Consider the following 15963-nt stretch of genomic DNA (forward strand, 5'->3'; position numbering starts at 1 on the left):
TAATCGCATTATAACACCTGACATTAAACTGCCAAACCGCATTATAACACCTGACATTAAACTGCCAAACCGCATTATAACACCTGACATTAAACTGCCTAACCGCATTATAACACCTGACATTAAACTGCCAAACCGCATTATAACACCTGACATTAAACTGCCAAACCGCATTATAACACCTGACATTAAACTGCCTAACCGCATTATAACACCTGACATTTAACTGCCTAACCGCATTATAACACATGACATTAAACTGCCTAACTGCATTATAACACCCGACATTAAACTGCCTAACCGTTATAACACCTGACATTAAACTGCCTAACCGCATTATAACACCTGACATTAAACTGCCTAATCGCATTATAACACATGACATTAAACTGCCAAACCGCATTATAACACCTGACATTAAACTGCCAAACCGCATTATAACACCTGACATTAAACTGCCAAACCGCATTATAACACCTGACATTAAACTGCCTAACCGCATTATAACACCTGACATTATACTGCCAAACCGCATTATAACACCTGACATTAAACTGCCAAACCGCATTATAACACCTGACATTAAACTGCCTAACCGCATTATGACACCAGACATTAAACTGCCTAACCCGCATTATAACACCTGACATTAAACTGCCTAACCGCATTATGACACCAGACATTAAACTGCCTAACCGCATTATAACACCTGACATTAAACTGCCAAACCGCATTATAACACCTGACATTAAACTGCCAAACCGCATTATAACACCTGACATTAAACTGCCAAACCGCATTATAACACCTGATATTAAACTGCCAAACCGCATTATAACACCTGACATTAAACTGCCCAACCGCATTATAACACCAGACATTAAGCTATTACACTTCAACAGCCCAGAAATATAGATCTATCTATGTGTCCTAATTGGCACCCTGTTCCTTATAAACTGGCCCTGGTGAAAACGTAGTGCACTATAAAGGGAACAGGGTTCCTTTTGAGACTTATCCTTTTAATGGATCTTGTCTCAACACTTCCTCTGAATATATGAAACGCCTTTGGCTTAAGTTGTTCAGCTTGACTTGAGAGCTCTGTTATACTGTTGGGATCCCAGTGTAGGATAAGGCCAACCCAGTCGTAACAAACATATTCCTGTGGGTCCTCATCAACACACACACACACACACACACACACACACACACACACACACACACACACACACACACACACACACACACACACACACGGGTCAGTAGAAGTGTATACTATGGGAGATGTAGTATTTTTATCATAATTCTAACCCTCAAACGCCCCCAGAGACCAGTCTGAAAGATAGTTTCTGTGTTTCCCAAATGGCATCCTATTCCCAACATAGTGCACTACTATTATATCGCACTATAAAGGGAAGTAGTGAACGATAATGAAGAATAGGGTGCCATTTGGTACACACTCTCATTCTGAGAGTGTATATTCCCTGTGTGACAGGGAAGCTAAAATCACCACTTACAGAGAGTGAGATGTCTGTGATCTTCTGTTATGTTCTTGGATATGTTGTTGTTCTTTACACTACACTCTGGACCTCTGCAGTGACACTACTCTGATTCTCATGTCTCTCTAGGATGATTACATCAGGACTGTGGAGAAAACCCCAGGCTCTGATGAAAGTAAGTTAAAGGAAATTATGTCATAACCTTCTCTGTCTTCATGTTATCAAAACACTTTTTTAAATGAAAAGTAATGTACACTACAGATGATGTAAAAATGGGTTCCTGGATTGAGTGTGTGAAAAAGAGCCATGGAGTCACCATTTTGTTAAGCAACATACGGAAGAAAACTGACTAAATAAAACAAGGGAGGGACTACCTAGACTGTTCCAACAAGAAACAGTTCAAAAACATTTTGCTACGCTGTGCCCTAATGAACATGGCCCTGATCTGATGGAGCGTTGCTGGGATTCTGGGAGGAGAGGTGGAGACTGAGGGTCCGTCCCAAATGGTATCCTCTTCTCTATATCAGGTTTCCCCAACTGGCAGCACGCAGGTTCTATCATTTGTACCTCTTCCTACCCTCAAATTTAATGAGAAAAAACTTTTTTATAAAATCTGGTTTTGGTTGTTGTTGTTGGATTTTCATTAGGAAATCTGTTCCCAAGTGTTCCTATGCGTAAATAGAGAGACATATACCAATGTAATCAAGGTTTGAAATGATTCTGTTTTTGTCAAATGCTATATCTGTTTGTGCTACTTGCGGTCAATGTGCCGTGTGCAAATTTTTTGTAATTATGTTCCAGCCCTCTGACCATCCACTCAAGACAAAATTGTCCCGTGGCTGAATGTACTGTAGTTGGGGACCCGTATGGGCCCTGGTCAAAAGTAGTGCACTACATAGGGAAAAGGCTCCCACTACATAGGCAATAGGTTTGCATTTGGGATGCAGAATGTTGATGATACATGAGGGACTGGCTCTTCTTAGCATGGAGACGATGGAGAGCTGGTTGGATAATTGTTTTTGCTTCAGCTGAGGCTCAGCTCAGTGAATTCCCACAGGACTACCCCTACTGAACACCCTGGGTTCTGCTGCTCTGCTGCTGCTGGCTGTGACAAACACCCATCACATCAATACAGGACATCAACTGTGCAATGAACAGAAAGCAATAGCTATTATTTTATAGATATCCCTATTAGCTATAGGAAATGAACAATGAACAGAAAGCTATAGATATTATTGTATAGATTTCCCTATTAGCTATAGGAAATGAACAATGAACAGAAAGCTATAGATATTATTGTATAGATTTCCCTATTAGCTATAGGAAATGAACAATGAACAGAAAGCTATAGATATTATTGTATAGATTTCCCTATTAGCTATAGGAAATGAACAATGAACAGAAAGCTATAGATATTATTTTATAGATATCCCTATTAGCTATAGGAAATGAACAATGAACAGAAAGAAAATAACATGTACACTTGTATTTCTACAAAAAAAGCTTGTCCTTTGAAAAGAGCTTCCTGAGCTGTAAGGTGAGGAGGAAGAGCAGGGTAAGTCAAACTGTACTGTAGCGATCTACCCTGGCTATATTAAAACAGACAACAGCACAGAATGGAGAGGTCCATACTGTCCCCTAGCTGTGTGGACCATCTCATTCCAACTCCTCACTGATCGATGCAAAGACATTATAGCCTAGCTTTCTCTTAATAGTTATTATCATTATCGCTGTCGCTGTATTTTCTTATTGAATGACAGACAGAACACAGGTTTAGAAATGTCCTTTCTCCTCGCAGGTTCCAGCGCCTTTACGCTCATCTAATCCGCTTTATGTTTCCATAGAAACTCAGTGCGTTGATACGTAGAGGGACTCGTTTCTGGACGCTGATTTGCAGCTCGCTCACGCTCTCTCCTGTATTTATGAGACGCCTCTCTTCCAGAACCCATCCCCCCTCTCCTCCCAACCAGGCTTTAGAAAGAGAGAGAGACAGACTGAGAGACAGAGAGAGAGAGACAGACTGAGAGAGAGAGACATAGAGAGAGCAGGAGATAAGAGAGAGCAGAAGGAGAGAGAGAGCGAGAGCAGAAGGAGAGAAGAGAGAGCAGAAGGAGAGAGAGAGATCGCTGAGCGCCGGGCGGCAGCTTAAAACCCTGAAATTAGTCCTCTGTGTTTATAATACTTCCAAATCCAGCTCAAAGGAGAAATCAAATGAAATCCAAACAGGACAGCTTTAACCTGTATTAAGAGCTGCTGCGGCTGTACCCTGCCATCTCTCCCAGCACACTGTTTACGTCCCGTAGATTTGGTCTGTGTCTCAAATGGCATCCTATTCCCTATTTATTAAAAGTATTGCACTATATAGGGAATAGGGTGCCATAGTAGTACACTATATAGGGAATAGGGTGCCATAATAGTGCACTCTATAGGGAATAGGGTGCCATAGTAGTGCACTATATAGAATAGGGTGCCATTTAGGAGACACACAGAATCTCCTCAGAGCTTATTCATTACACTGACTCAAATGAAAAGATGTTGTAAACAGCAACAACACTGCTGCTTTGTAGGGATGTTCTCTGCTTCAGGGATATTTACATCATGACTAAAACATTCTGTACTGAGAATGAACCCCCAGAATCAGACAGAATTAGGCCCCATGACAAGCTGGCTTTACCATCAACCATTTTGTTTTCTTTCACATTTATTTTCCGTGGTGATGATGTAATGCACATCAGTTGACGTGGTGATGATGTAATGCAAATCAGTTGACGTGGTGATGATGTAATGCACATCAGTTGACGTGGTGATGATGTAATGCACATCAGTTGACGTGGTGATGATGTAATGCACATCAGTTGACGTGGTGATGATGTAATGCACCTCAGTTGACGTGGTGATGATGTAATGCACGTCAGTTGACTTGGTGATGATGTAATGCACATCAGTTGACGTGGTGATGTTGTAATGCTCATCAGTTGACGTGGTGATGATGTAATGCACATCAGTTGACGTGGTGATGATGTAATGCTCATCAGTTGACGTGGTGATGATGTAATGCACATCAGTTGACGTGGTGATGATGTAATGCACATCAGTTGACGTGGTGATGATGTAATGCACATCAGTTGACGTGGTGATGATGTAATGCACATCAGTTGACGTGGTGATGATGTAATGCACCTCAGTTGACGTGGTGATGATGTAATGCACATCAGTTGACGTGGTGATGTTGTAATGCTCATCAGTTGACGTGGTGATGATGTAATGCACATCAGTTGACGTGGTGATGATGTAATGCTCATCAGTTGACGTGGTGATGATGTAATGCACATCAGTTGACGTGGTGATGATGTAATGCACATCAGTTGACGTGGTGATGATGTAATGCACATCAGTTGACGTGGTGATGATGTAATGCTCATCAGTTGGCGTGGTGATGATGTAATGCACATCAGTTGACGTGGTGATGATGTAATGCACATCAGTTGACGTGGTGATGATGTAATGCACATCAGTTGACGTGGTGATGGTGTAATGCACATCAGTTGACGTGGTGATGATGTAATGCACATCAGTTGGCGTGGTGATGATGTAATGCACATCAAGTTGACGTGGTAATGATGTAATGCACATCAGTTGGCGTGCTTCAGCTAGGCTACTGCGTATTGGACAAGAAACAGCCTGTTAATGATCTATAATTGGTCTATAGGGAAATTACTGTAGAATAAAGGCAGCTAAATTATTTCTGACTACGTTCTTACTCTTCCTAAAAGCCTGGGGGCTACAATTACTGTCAAATTAGAGGGTTATTTCATATTGTTAAAACATAATTGGAGGCCCCATGTTAAATCAGGAAGCACCTTTTAGAATGTTTAAGCATCCCAAATGAACCCTATTGTAACAGCCGTCGTAGGAAGTGGACCAAAATGCAGCGGGTACGTGAATGCTCATATTTATTTTATTACGAACACTACACAAAAAACAACAAAACAAAAAAAATGAACGACAGCTAACAGTTCTGCAGGCTAAACATAGCAGTGCACGAATACAACTTGGGACAGGTGAAAACAGGTGAAAACAGGCTGCCTAAGTATGACTCTCAATCAACAACAACGATGTACAGCTGTTCCTGATTGAGAGCCATACCAGGCCAACACAAAGAAATACACAACATAGATAGAACCTAGAATACGACACAAAGAACATAACCCAAAAACCCCGGAATACTCTAACCAAATACCCCTCTACATAAACACACACCCCGAACCACATAAAACAAATACCCCCCTGCCACGTCCTGACCAAACTACAATAACAAATGACCCCTTTACTGGTCAGAACATGACACCTATCTTCTATATAGTGCACAACTGTTGACCGGGCCCCATAGGGTTCTGGTCTAAAGTAGTGCGCTACGTAGTGAACAGGGTGTCATTTGGAATGCACACTAAATCAACCTCTACACAACAGTTGTTAATGCTGTCTGTGCAACATGAAGGGGCTATCTATACTGAACACAAATAGAATGCAACATGCAACAATTTCAACGATTTTACTTGAGTTATGGTTCATATAAGGAAATCAGTCAATTTAAATAAATTCATTAGGCCCCAGTCTATGGATTTCACATGACCAGGAAGGGGCGCAGCTATTTTTGCCCCACAAAAAGGGCTTTATCACAGACAGAAATGCTCCTCAGTTTCATCAGCTGCCCGGGTGGCTGGTCTCAGATGATCCCGCAGGTGAAGAAGCCGGATGTGGAGGTCCTGGGCTGACGTGGTTACACGTGGTCTGTGGTTGTGAGGCCGGTTGGACGTACTGCCAAATTCTCTAAAACCACGTTGGAGGCGGCTTATGGTAGAGAAATTAACATTAAATTATTGCACCTTGTGTATTGTGTGACAAAACTGCACATTTTAGAGTGGCCTTTTATTGTCCCCAGCACAAGGTGCACCTGTGTAATGATCAAGCTGTTTAATTTGCTTCTTGATATGCCACACCTGTCAGGTGGATGGATTATCTTGGCAAAGGAGAAATGCTCACTAACAGGGATGTAAACATTTGAGAGAAATGAGCTTTTTATTTCAGCTCGTGGAACATAGTATCAACACTTAACATGCTGCGTTTATATTTTTGTTCGGTGTAGTTAGTCAGTAGAGTAAATGACAGGTTAAACCAGTCTTTTTCTCAAGGCAGATCAAGGAGCCAATACGTTCAACATTTGTTCAAAGCTACAGTGTAGCGTTCCAAGGTGGAAAATGGTAGCTTCTCTCTCGTAATGTGCTGCTAGCTTTCTGTCCCTTCCAAGACACTGTAATGACCCTCAGACAGCCTTCAGGCAGGCAACAGCGCCGACATCTAAATCACATAACTTTTAAAATGCTGGGGGGGGGGGGGTTGTAAGGTCTTTTGTAATATCCAAGAGTACAGCAGTGTTCCACCTACATTACCAGACATTGCATTTCAACTGTCTTGTTCAATTTGTGATGAAGAGGAGCCCCGAATCAATTTAGCTCTGTAGAATCGCTCCCACAGGGGGGTGGCTAGCTGGGATGAATTAATGATATTCAAATGAAAGTTAGCGCCCAAGTAGCTACCGGGACTTTTGTAAGCCTTTTTGATGTGGGGGGGGGCTTACATTAGCTATTCCCTCTGTTATAGAAACAGATGTCAGGGATTGTCCTTCACTCATCTTTACTCCTCTGAGGCAAAGTGAATGCCTTTTAAGTGAGGCAGAGTGGGTGTGGTGCTTGGATGCATCCCAAATGGCACCCTATTCCCTGTATAGCCCTATGGGTCCTGGTCAAAAGTAGTGCACTATAAAAGGAATAGGGTGCCATTTGGGATGCAGTATAGTGTGATACAACAGACCCCCTACTCTGACCTCTCAATAGAAACACAACACGTTCATCTTCAGAGCTTTCCCACTGGGTACACATTGGTTGAATCAACGTTGTTTCCACGTCATTTCAATGAAATGAACCAACGTGGAATAGACCTCTGTGCCCAGTGGGGTTTGCTAATTGGCTACGGTGTCAAATCTGAATGTCATTTTCCTTAAAGCACATCTTGTTAAATGGTCCACACCTCCAGTTAATCACCCACACCTCCAGTTCATCACCCACACCTCTAGTTTATCACCCACACCTCTAGTTTATCACCCACACCTCTAGTTTATCACCCACACCTCCAGTTAATCACCCACACCTCCAGTTAATCACCCACACCTCTAGTTTATCACCCACACCTCTAGTTTATCACCCACACCTCTAGTTTATCACCCACACCTCTAGTTTATCACCCACACCTCCAGTTCATCACCCACACCTCTAGTTTATCACCCACACCTCTAGTTTATCACCCACACCTCTAGTTTATCACCCACACCTCCAGTTAATCACCCACACCTCTAGTTTATCACCCACACCTCTAGTTTATCACCCACACCTCTAGTTTATCACCCACACCTCCAGTTAATCACCCACACCTCTAGTTTATCACCCACACCTCTAGTTTATCACCCACACCTCTAGTTTATCACCCACACCTCCAGTTAATCACCCACACCTCTAGTTTATCACCCACACCTCTAGTTTATCACCCACACCTCTAGTTTATCACCCACACCTCCAGTTCATCACCCACACCTCCAGTTAATCACCCACACCTCTAGTTTATCACCCACACCTCTAGTTTATCACCCACACCTCTAGTTTATCACCCACACCTCCAGTTAATCACCCACACCTCTAGTTTATCACCCACACCTCTAGTTTATCACCCACACCGCTAGTTTATCACCCACACCTCCAGTTAATCACCCACACCTCCAGTTTATCACCCACACCTCTAGTTAATCACCCACACCTCTAGTTTATCACCCACACCTCTAGTTTATCACCCACACCTCTAGTTTATCACCCACATCTCTAGTTTATCACCCACACCTCTAGTTTATCACCCACACCTCTAGTTTATCACCCACACCTCTAGTTTATCACCCACATCTCAAGTTTATCACCCACTTCTCCAGTATATCACCCACACCTCCAGTATATCACCCACATCTCAAGTTTATCACCCACACCTCCAGTTTATCACCCACACCTCTAGTTTATCACCCACACCTCCAGTATATCACCCACACCTCCAGTTTATCACCCACACCTCCAGTTTACCACCCACACCTCCAGTTTATCACCCACACCTCTAGTTTATCACCCACACCTCCAGTTTATCACCCACTTCTCCAGTATATCACCCACACCTCCAGTTTATCACCCACACCTCCAGTTTATCACCCACACCTCCAGTTTATCACCCACACCTCTAGTTTATCACCCACACCTCCAGTATATCACCCACACCTCCAGTTTATCACCCACACCTCCAGTTTATCACCCACACCTCTAGTTTATCACCCACACCTCCAGTTTATCACCCACTTCTCCAGTTAATCACCCACACCTCCAGTTTATCACCCACACCTCCAGTTTATCACCCACACCTCCAGTGTATCACCCACACCTCTAGTTTATCACCCACACCTCTAGTTTATCACCCACACCTCCAGTTTATCACCCACTTCTCCAGTATATCACCCACACCTCCAGTTTATCACCCACACCTCCAGTTTATCACCCACACCTCTAGTTTATCACCCACACCTCCAGTTTATCACCCACACCTCCAGTTTATCACCCACACCTCCAGTTTATAACCCACACCTCCAGTTTATCACCCACACCTCCAGTTATCACCCAGATCTCCAGTTTATCACCCAGATCTCAAGTTTATCACCCACTTCTCCAGTATATCACCCACACCTCCAGTATATCACCCACATCTCAAGTTTATCACCCACACCTCCAGTTTATCACCCACACCTCTAGTTTATCACCCACACCTCCAGTATATCACCCACACCTCCAGTTTATCACCCACACCTCCAGTTTATCACCCACACCTCCAGTTTATCACCCACACCTCTAGTTTATCACCCACACCTCCAGTTTATCACCCACTTCTCCAGTATATCACCCACACCTCCAGTTTATCACCCACACCTCCAGTTTATCACCCACACCTCCAGTTTATCACCCACACCTCTAGTTTATCACCCACACCTCCAGTATATCACCCACACCTCCAGTTTATCACCCACACCTCCAGTTTATCACCCACACCTCTAGTTTATCACCCACACCTCCAGTTAATCACCCACACCTCTAGTTTATCACCCACACCTCTAGTTTATCACCCACACCTCTAGTTTATCACCCACACCTCCAGTTAATCACCCACACCTCTAGTTTATCACCCACACCTCTAGTTTATCACCCACACCTCTAGTTTATCACCCACACCTCCAGTTCATCACCCACACCTCCAGTTAATCACCCACACCTCTAGTTTATCACCCACACCTCTAGTTTATCACCCACACCTCTAGTTTATCACCCACACCTCCAGTTAATCACCCACACCTCTAGTTTATCACCCACACCTCTAGTTTATCACCCACACCTCTAGTTTATCACCCACACCTCCAGTTAATCACCCACACCTCCAGTTTATCACCCACACCTCTAGTTTATCACCCACACCTCTAGTTTATCACCCACATCTCTAGTTTATCACCCACACCTCTAGTTTATCACCCACACCTCTAGTTTATCACCCACACCTCTAGTTTATCACCCACATCTCAAGTTTATCACCCACTTCTCCAGTATATCACCCACACCTCCAGTATATCACCCACATCTCAAGTTTATCACCCACACCTCCAGTTTATCACCCACACCTCTAGTTTATCACCCACACCTCCAGTATATCACCCACACCTCCAGTTTATCACCCACACCTCCAGTTTATCACCCACACCTCCAGTTTATCACCCACACCTCTAGTTTATCACCCACACCTCCAGTTTATCACCCACTTCTCCAGTATATCACCCACACCTCCAGTTTATCACCCACACCTCCAGTTTATCACCCACACCTCCAGTTTATCACCCACACCTCTAGTTTATCACCCACACCTCCAGTATATCACCCACACCTCCAGTTTATCACCCACACCTCCAGTTTATCACCCACACCTCTAGTTTATCACCCACACCTCCAGTTTATCACCCACTTCTCCAGTTAATCACCCACACCTCCAGTTTATCACCCACACCTCCAGTTTATCACCCACACCTCCAGTGTATCACCCACACCTCTAGTTTATCACCCACACCTCTAGTTTATCATCCACACCTCCAGTTTATCACCCACTTCTCCAGTATATCACCCACACCTCCAGTTTATCACCCACACCTCCAGTTTATCACCCACACCTCTAGTTTATCACCCACACCTCCAGTTTATCACCCACACCTCCAGTTTATCACCCACACCTCCAGTTTATAACCCACACCTCCAGTTTATCACCCACACCTCCAGTTATCACCCAGATCTCCAGTTTATCACCCAGATCTCCAGTTTATCACCCACATCTTCATACACTATAAAGAAACACACCAGTACAGTAGAACCAGTACAGTACAGTAGCACCAGTACAGTAGAACCAGTACAGTAGCACCAGTACAGTACACTAGCACCAGTACAGTAGCACCAATAAAGTAGCTCCAGTACAGTACAGTAGCACCAGTACAGTACAGTAGCACAAGTACAGTACCACCAGTACAGTAGCACCAGTACAGTACAGTACAGTAGCAACAGTACAGTAGCACCACTATAGTAGCAACAGTACAGAAGCAACAGTACAGTACAATAGCAACAGTACAGTAGCACCACTACAGTAGCACCAGTACAGTACAGTAGCACCAGTACAGTACAGTAGCACCAGTACAGTACAGTAGCACCAGTACAGTAGCAACAGATGTCACTCAACATATTCCTTCTGTCCATCGCTCAGTTGATTTCCTATAGCTAACTGATAATGATTTTGTAATGATAATGGCGCTGTAACGATAATGATGCTGTAATGATCATGACGCTGGGACGATAATGATGTTGTAATGATAATGATGTTGTAATGATAATGATTTTGTAACAATAATGATGCTGTAACGATAATGATGTTGTAATGATAATGATTTTGTAATGATAATGATGCTGTAATGATAATGTCGTTGTAACGATAATGATGCTGGGATGATAATGATGTTGGGATGATAATGATGTTGTAATGACAATGATTCTGTGACGATAAGGACGCAGCAACGATAATGATGCTGTAATGATAATGATTTTTTAATGATCATGATGTTCCAATGATACTGACATTGTAATGATAATGAGGCTGTAATGATACTGAAATGATAATGATGTATTATTGTGGCATACACCAGATATGTCCAGTGAAAGGTCTTCTTTTACAGGGTCAGCCTTAGTAGTACGGCGCCCCTGGAGCCAATTAGGAGCTCAGGTATTCCAGCCAGAAAACGTTCTGTTACTGGCGCAATGCTCTAACCACCAGGCTACCTGCCTCCCTTTATACCTCTGGTTTCCCTCCTTGCTTGTGATGCTCTATTCACAGCCCTCTCTCCTGTACTGTAACCCTCTCTCTCCTCTACTGTAGCCCTCTCTCTCCTGTACTGTAACCCTCTCTCCTGTACTGTAACCCTCTCTCTCCTGTTCCTTAGCCCTCTCTCCTGTACTGTAACCCTCTCTCTCCTGTACTGTAACCCTCTCTCCTGTACTGTAACCCTCTCTCTCCTGTTCCTTAGCCCTCTCTCCTGTACTGTAACCCTCTCTCTCCTGTACTGTAACCCTCTCTCCTGTACTGTAACCCTCTCTCCTGTACTGTAACCCTCTCTCTCCTGTACTGTAACCCTCTCTCCTGTACTGTAACCCTCTCTCTCCTGTACTGTAACCCTCTCTCTCCTGTACTGTAACCCTCTCTCTCCTGTACTGTAACCCTCTCTCTCCTGTACTGTAACCCTCTCTCCTGTACTGTAACCCTTTCTCTCCTGTACTGTAACCCTCTCTCTCCTGTACTGTAACCCTCTCTCCTGTACTGTAACCCTTTCTCTCCTGTACTGTAACCCTTTCTCTCCTGTACTGTAACCCTCTCTCTCCTGTACTGTAACCCTCTCTCTCCTGTACTGTAGCCCTCTCTCTCCTGTACTGTAACCCTCTCTCTCCTGTACTGTAGCCCTCTCTCTCCTGTACTGTAACCCTCTCTCTCCTGTACTGTAGCCCTCTCTCCTGTACTGTAACCCTTTCTCTCCTGTACTGTAACCCTCTCTCTCCTGTACTGTAACTCTCTCTCTCCTCTACTGTAGCTCTCTCTCTCCTGTACTGTAACCCTCTCTCTCCTGTACTGTAACCCTCTCTCCTGTACTGTAACCCTCTCTCTCCTGTACTGTAACCCTCTCTCTCCTGTACTGTAGCCCTCTCTCTCCTGTACTGTAACCCTCTCTCTCCTGTACTGTAATCCTCTCTCTCCTGTACTGTAACCCTCTCTCTCCTGTACTGTAACCCTCTCTCTCCTGTACTGTAACCCTCTCTCTCCTGTACTGTAACCCTCTCTCTCCTGTACTGTAACCCTCTCTCCTGTACTGTAACCCTCTCTCCTGTACTGTAACCCTCTCTCTCCTGTACTGTAACCCTCTCTCTCCTGTACTGTAACCCTCTCTCCTCTACTGTAGCTCTCTCTCTCCTGTACTGTAACCCTCTCTCTCCTGTACTGTAACCCTCTCTCTCCTGTACTGTAACCCTCTCTCCTGTACTGTAACCCTCTCTCTCCTGTACTGTAACCCTTTCTCTCCTGTACTGTAACCCTCTCTCTCCTGTACTGTAACCTTCTATCCTGTACTGTAGCCCTCTCTCCTGTACTGTAACCCTCTCTCCTGTACTGTAGCCCTCTCTCTCCTGTACTGTAGCCCTCTATCCTGTACTGTAACCCTCTCTCCTGTACTGTAACCCTCTCTCCTGTACTGTAGCCCTCTCTCCTGTACTGTAACCCTCTCTCCTCTACTGTAGCCCTCTCTTTCCTGTACTGTAACCCTCTCTCCTCTACTGTAGCCCTCTCTCTCCTGTACTGTAACCCTCTCTCTCCTGTACTGTAACCCTCTCTCTCCTGTACTGTAGCCCTCTCTCTCCTGTACTGTAACCCTCTCTCTCCTGTACTGTAACCCTCTCTCTCCTGTACTGTAACCCTCTCTCTCCTGTACTGTAGCCCTCTCTCCTGTACTGTAACCCTCTCTCCTGTACTGTAACCCTCTCTCTCCTGTACTGTAACCCTCTCTCTCCTGTACTGTAACCCTCTCTCTCCTGTACTGTAACCCTCTCTCCTCTACTGTAACCCTCTCTCTCCTGTACGTAACCCTCTCTCCTCTACTGTAAACCTCTTTCTCCTGTACTGTAACCCTCTCTCCTGTACTGTAGCCCTCTCTCCTGTACTGTAGCCCTCTCTCCTGTACTGTAACCCTCTCTCCTGTACTGTAGCCCTCTCCAGGGGCGAAAATCTGATATCAACTTTGGAGGGGACAATTACATGAAATTTCCTCAAGAGCAATTCCTGAGGGGGACACCAAAAGTAGTGCTGTAACACATAGCCTACATTGTAATATGGTAAATGTATATTGAGGAACCAAAGAAATAAGGTGTTTGCCGTACTCCTAACTACCGGTACCCAAAACCACACAACTAATCACAACAGCAATGCCATTGCCTTTAACAAATCTTAGTTCAGTCACCAGTTTAAGTTGAGAGTGGGGGTATCCATGGCATTTTCCAATTATGTTCCTATTTTACAAGTCAAAAAAATTGAGAACCTTTCATAATGTTGCCAAACAAAGACTCAACAAACTTACCTGAGACTCCCTGTCTCTGCCAGTCTGTCCCTGCATATCTGTCCCCAACTCTGCTGTCTGTGTGCCATCTGTTGCCTGCTCTGCCTAATGACATCATTGTGAAACATTTCCATTAGAATTTCATTTCTTTCTTATGAACATTTTATCAACTAGTCTTTGAGATATTAGGCTACTAGGGTTCTTACTATGCGTTTTGGTGTATTGAAAAATACTCTGATGTCCGTCTTTTATTTTTCTGCCATTTTTCTACCTGGCTGGCTGGCTGGCTGGCTACACACACAGTGTGTAGGTTATTTACAGTAGGAGATGGGCTTCTATCATCTTCAATCATTCTATTTGGGCTTCGATCTAAAAGGTAGCTAGCAAATGTGAAACAGATTTAAATGACAAGAGTTGACAGCTGTATGAGTTCACCATTTACACAACATATGCTGCAACCTTTTGTAATTTTAATAGTTTGTTTCATATTGGCTGGCTTCCAACAATAGCTGAATTTGCAAAGCTAGCTAGCACCAATTCAGTTTCAGTGGTGTTTGCTATAATCTTTGCTACCCGGGTTAAATAAAGGTGAAATAAAATAAATAAATAAAAGTTCACTTGCGACAATTTAGCTTTTGCAACGAGACCATTAAATATATTTAAGATAATGGTAGAAATGAGTGTAGTTCTGTTCAGTTTGGATTTCAGTTTATCGCTAACCTTATCACAGGGACTTTGAAGCACTAACTTACATCATCTGCATGCTGATTCCATCTTTGACGACGCCACATAAATGGAATAGGTACTAGCTAGCTTAATAGTTAATATTTGCGCGCTAGCTCTGCATATTCAGCTAGTGTGTGTGCGCGATTGACTGGATTAACCTCACGTCAGTTACGTGCATTGAGTGCCTTTCAGCCAGTAGATACGACCTCTCTGTTACCTAACAAGCTAAGGAACTGGCAGTGGATCAAACCATTGTGAGGCAAAGGGTGGGGGGGTTGCAATCTTTTGAAACTTAAAAATGCGCTATTAAGTGTCTATAATCAGCACAATTGCTTTCATTGCGTATTATTAATATTATTTTAAATTACATAGTTATGTTTCAGTGATATATTGGGGGGGACAAATCATATTTTTCCCAGGATGGGGGGGTCATGTCCCCCCCGTCCCCCCCGGGATTTCCGCCCCTGGCCCTCTCTCTCCTGTACAGTAGCCCTCTCTCCTGTACTGTAACCCTCTCTCTCCTGTACTGTAACCCTCTCTCTCCTGTACTGTAACCCTCTCTCTCCTGTACTGTAACCCTCTCTCTCCTGTACTGTAGCCCTCTCTCTCCTGTACTGTAATCCTCTCTCCTGTACTGTAACCCCCTCTCTTTTGACTTACTTCGATCTACATTAAGAGAAGCAGAGTAAGGCGTTTACATGACTATTGGATAATCTACCTACTGCCACAATCAGTTATTGAATTATTACTGAATTATTGAATTATTACTGTGCATGTTAACATCCTCAGTGTCACCTAATCACCTACGCACCAGATCTGTAGAGGTAGATCTCTGGCTCTGCACCCTATTCCTTGTATACAACTGGCACCCTATTCCCTGTATATAACTGGCACCCTATTCCCTGTATATAACTGGCACCCTATTCCCTG

The 15963-nt window shown here is 43.9% G+C and overlaps 1 protein-coding gene across 1 annotated transcript in view; it reads left to right on the plus strand.

Moving 5' to 3' along the window:
• Positions 1-1427: 1427 nt before the first annotated feature.
• The window catches only part of LOC106591216 (testican-2), a 67266-nt gene continuing 52730 nt past the window's right edge, over positions 1428-15963 (plus strand). Inside the window, exons 1-2 of the mRNA XM_082964542.1 lie at positions 1428-1439; positions 1626-1671. Coding sequence (XP_082820668.1) covers positions 1428-1439; positions 1626-1671 — 58 coding nt within the window. The remainder of the gene's footprint in view (positions 1440-1625; positions 1672-15963) is intronic.

The sequence above is a fragment of the Salmo salar genome, chromosome 18, assembly GCF_965601325.2.
Source record: "Salmo salar chromosome 18, fSalSal1, whole genome shotgun sequence".
Classification (NCBI taxonomy): domain Eukaryota; kingdom Metazoa; phylum Chordata; class Actinopteri; order Salmoniformes; family Salmonidae; genus Salmo; species Salmo salar.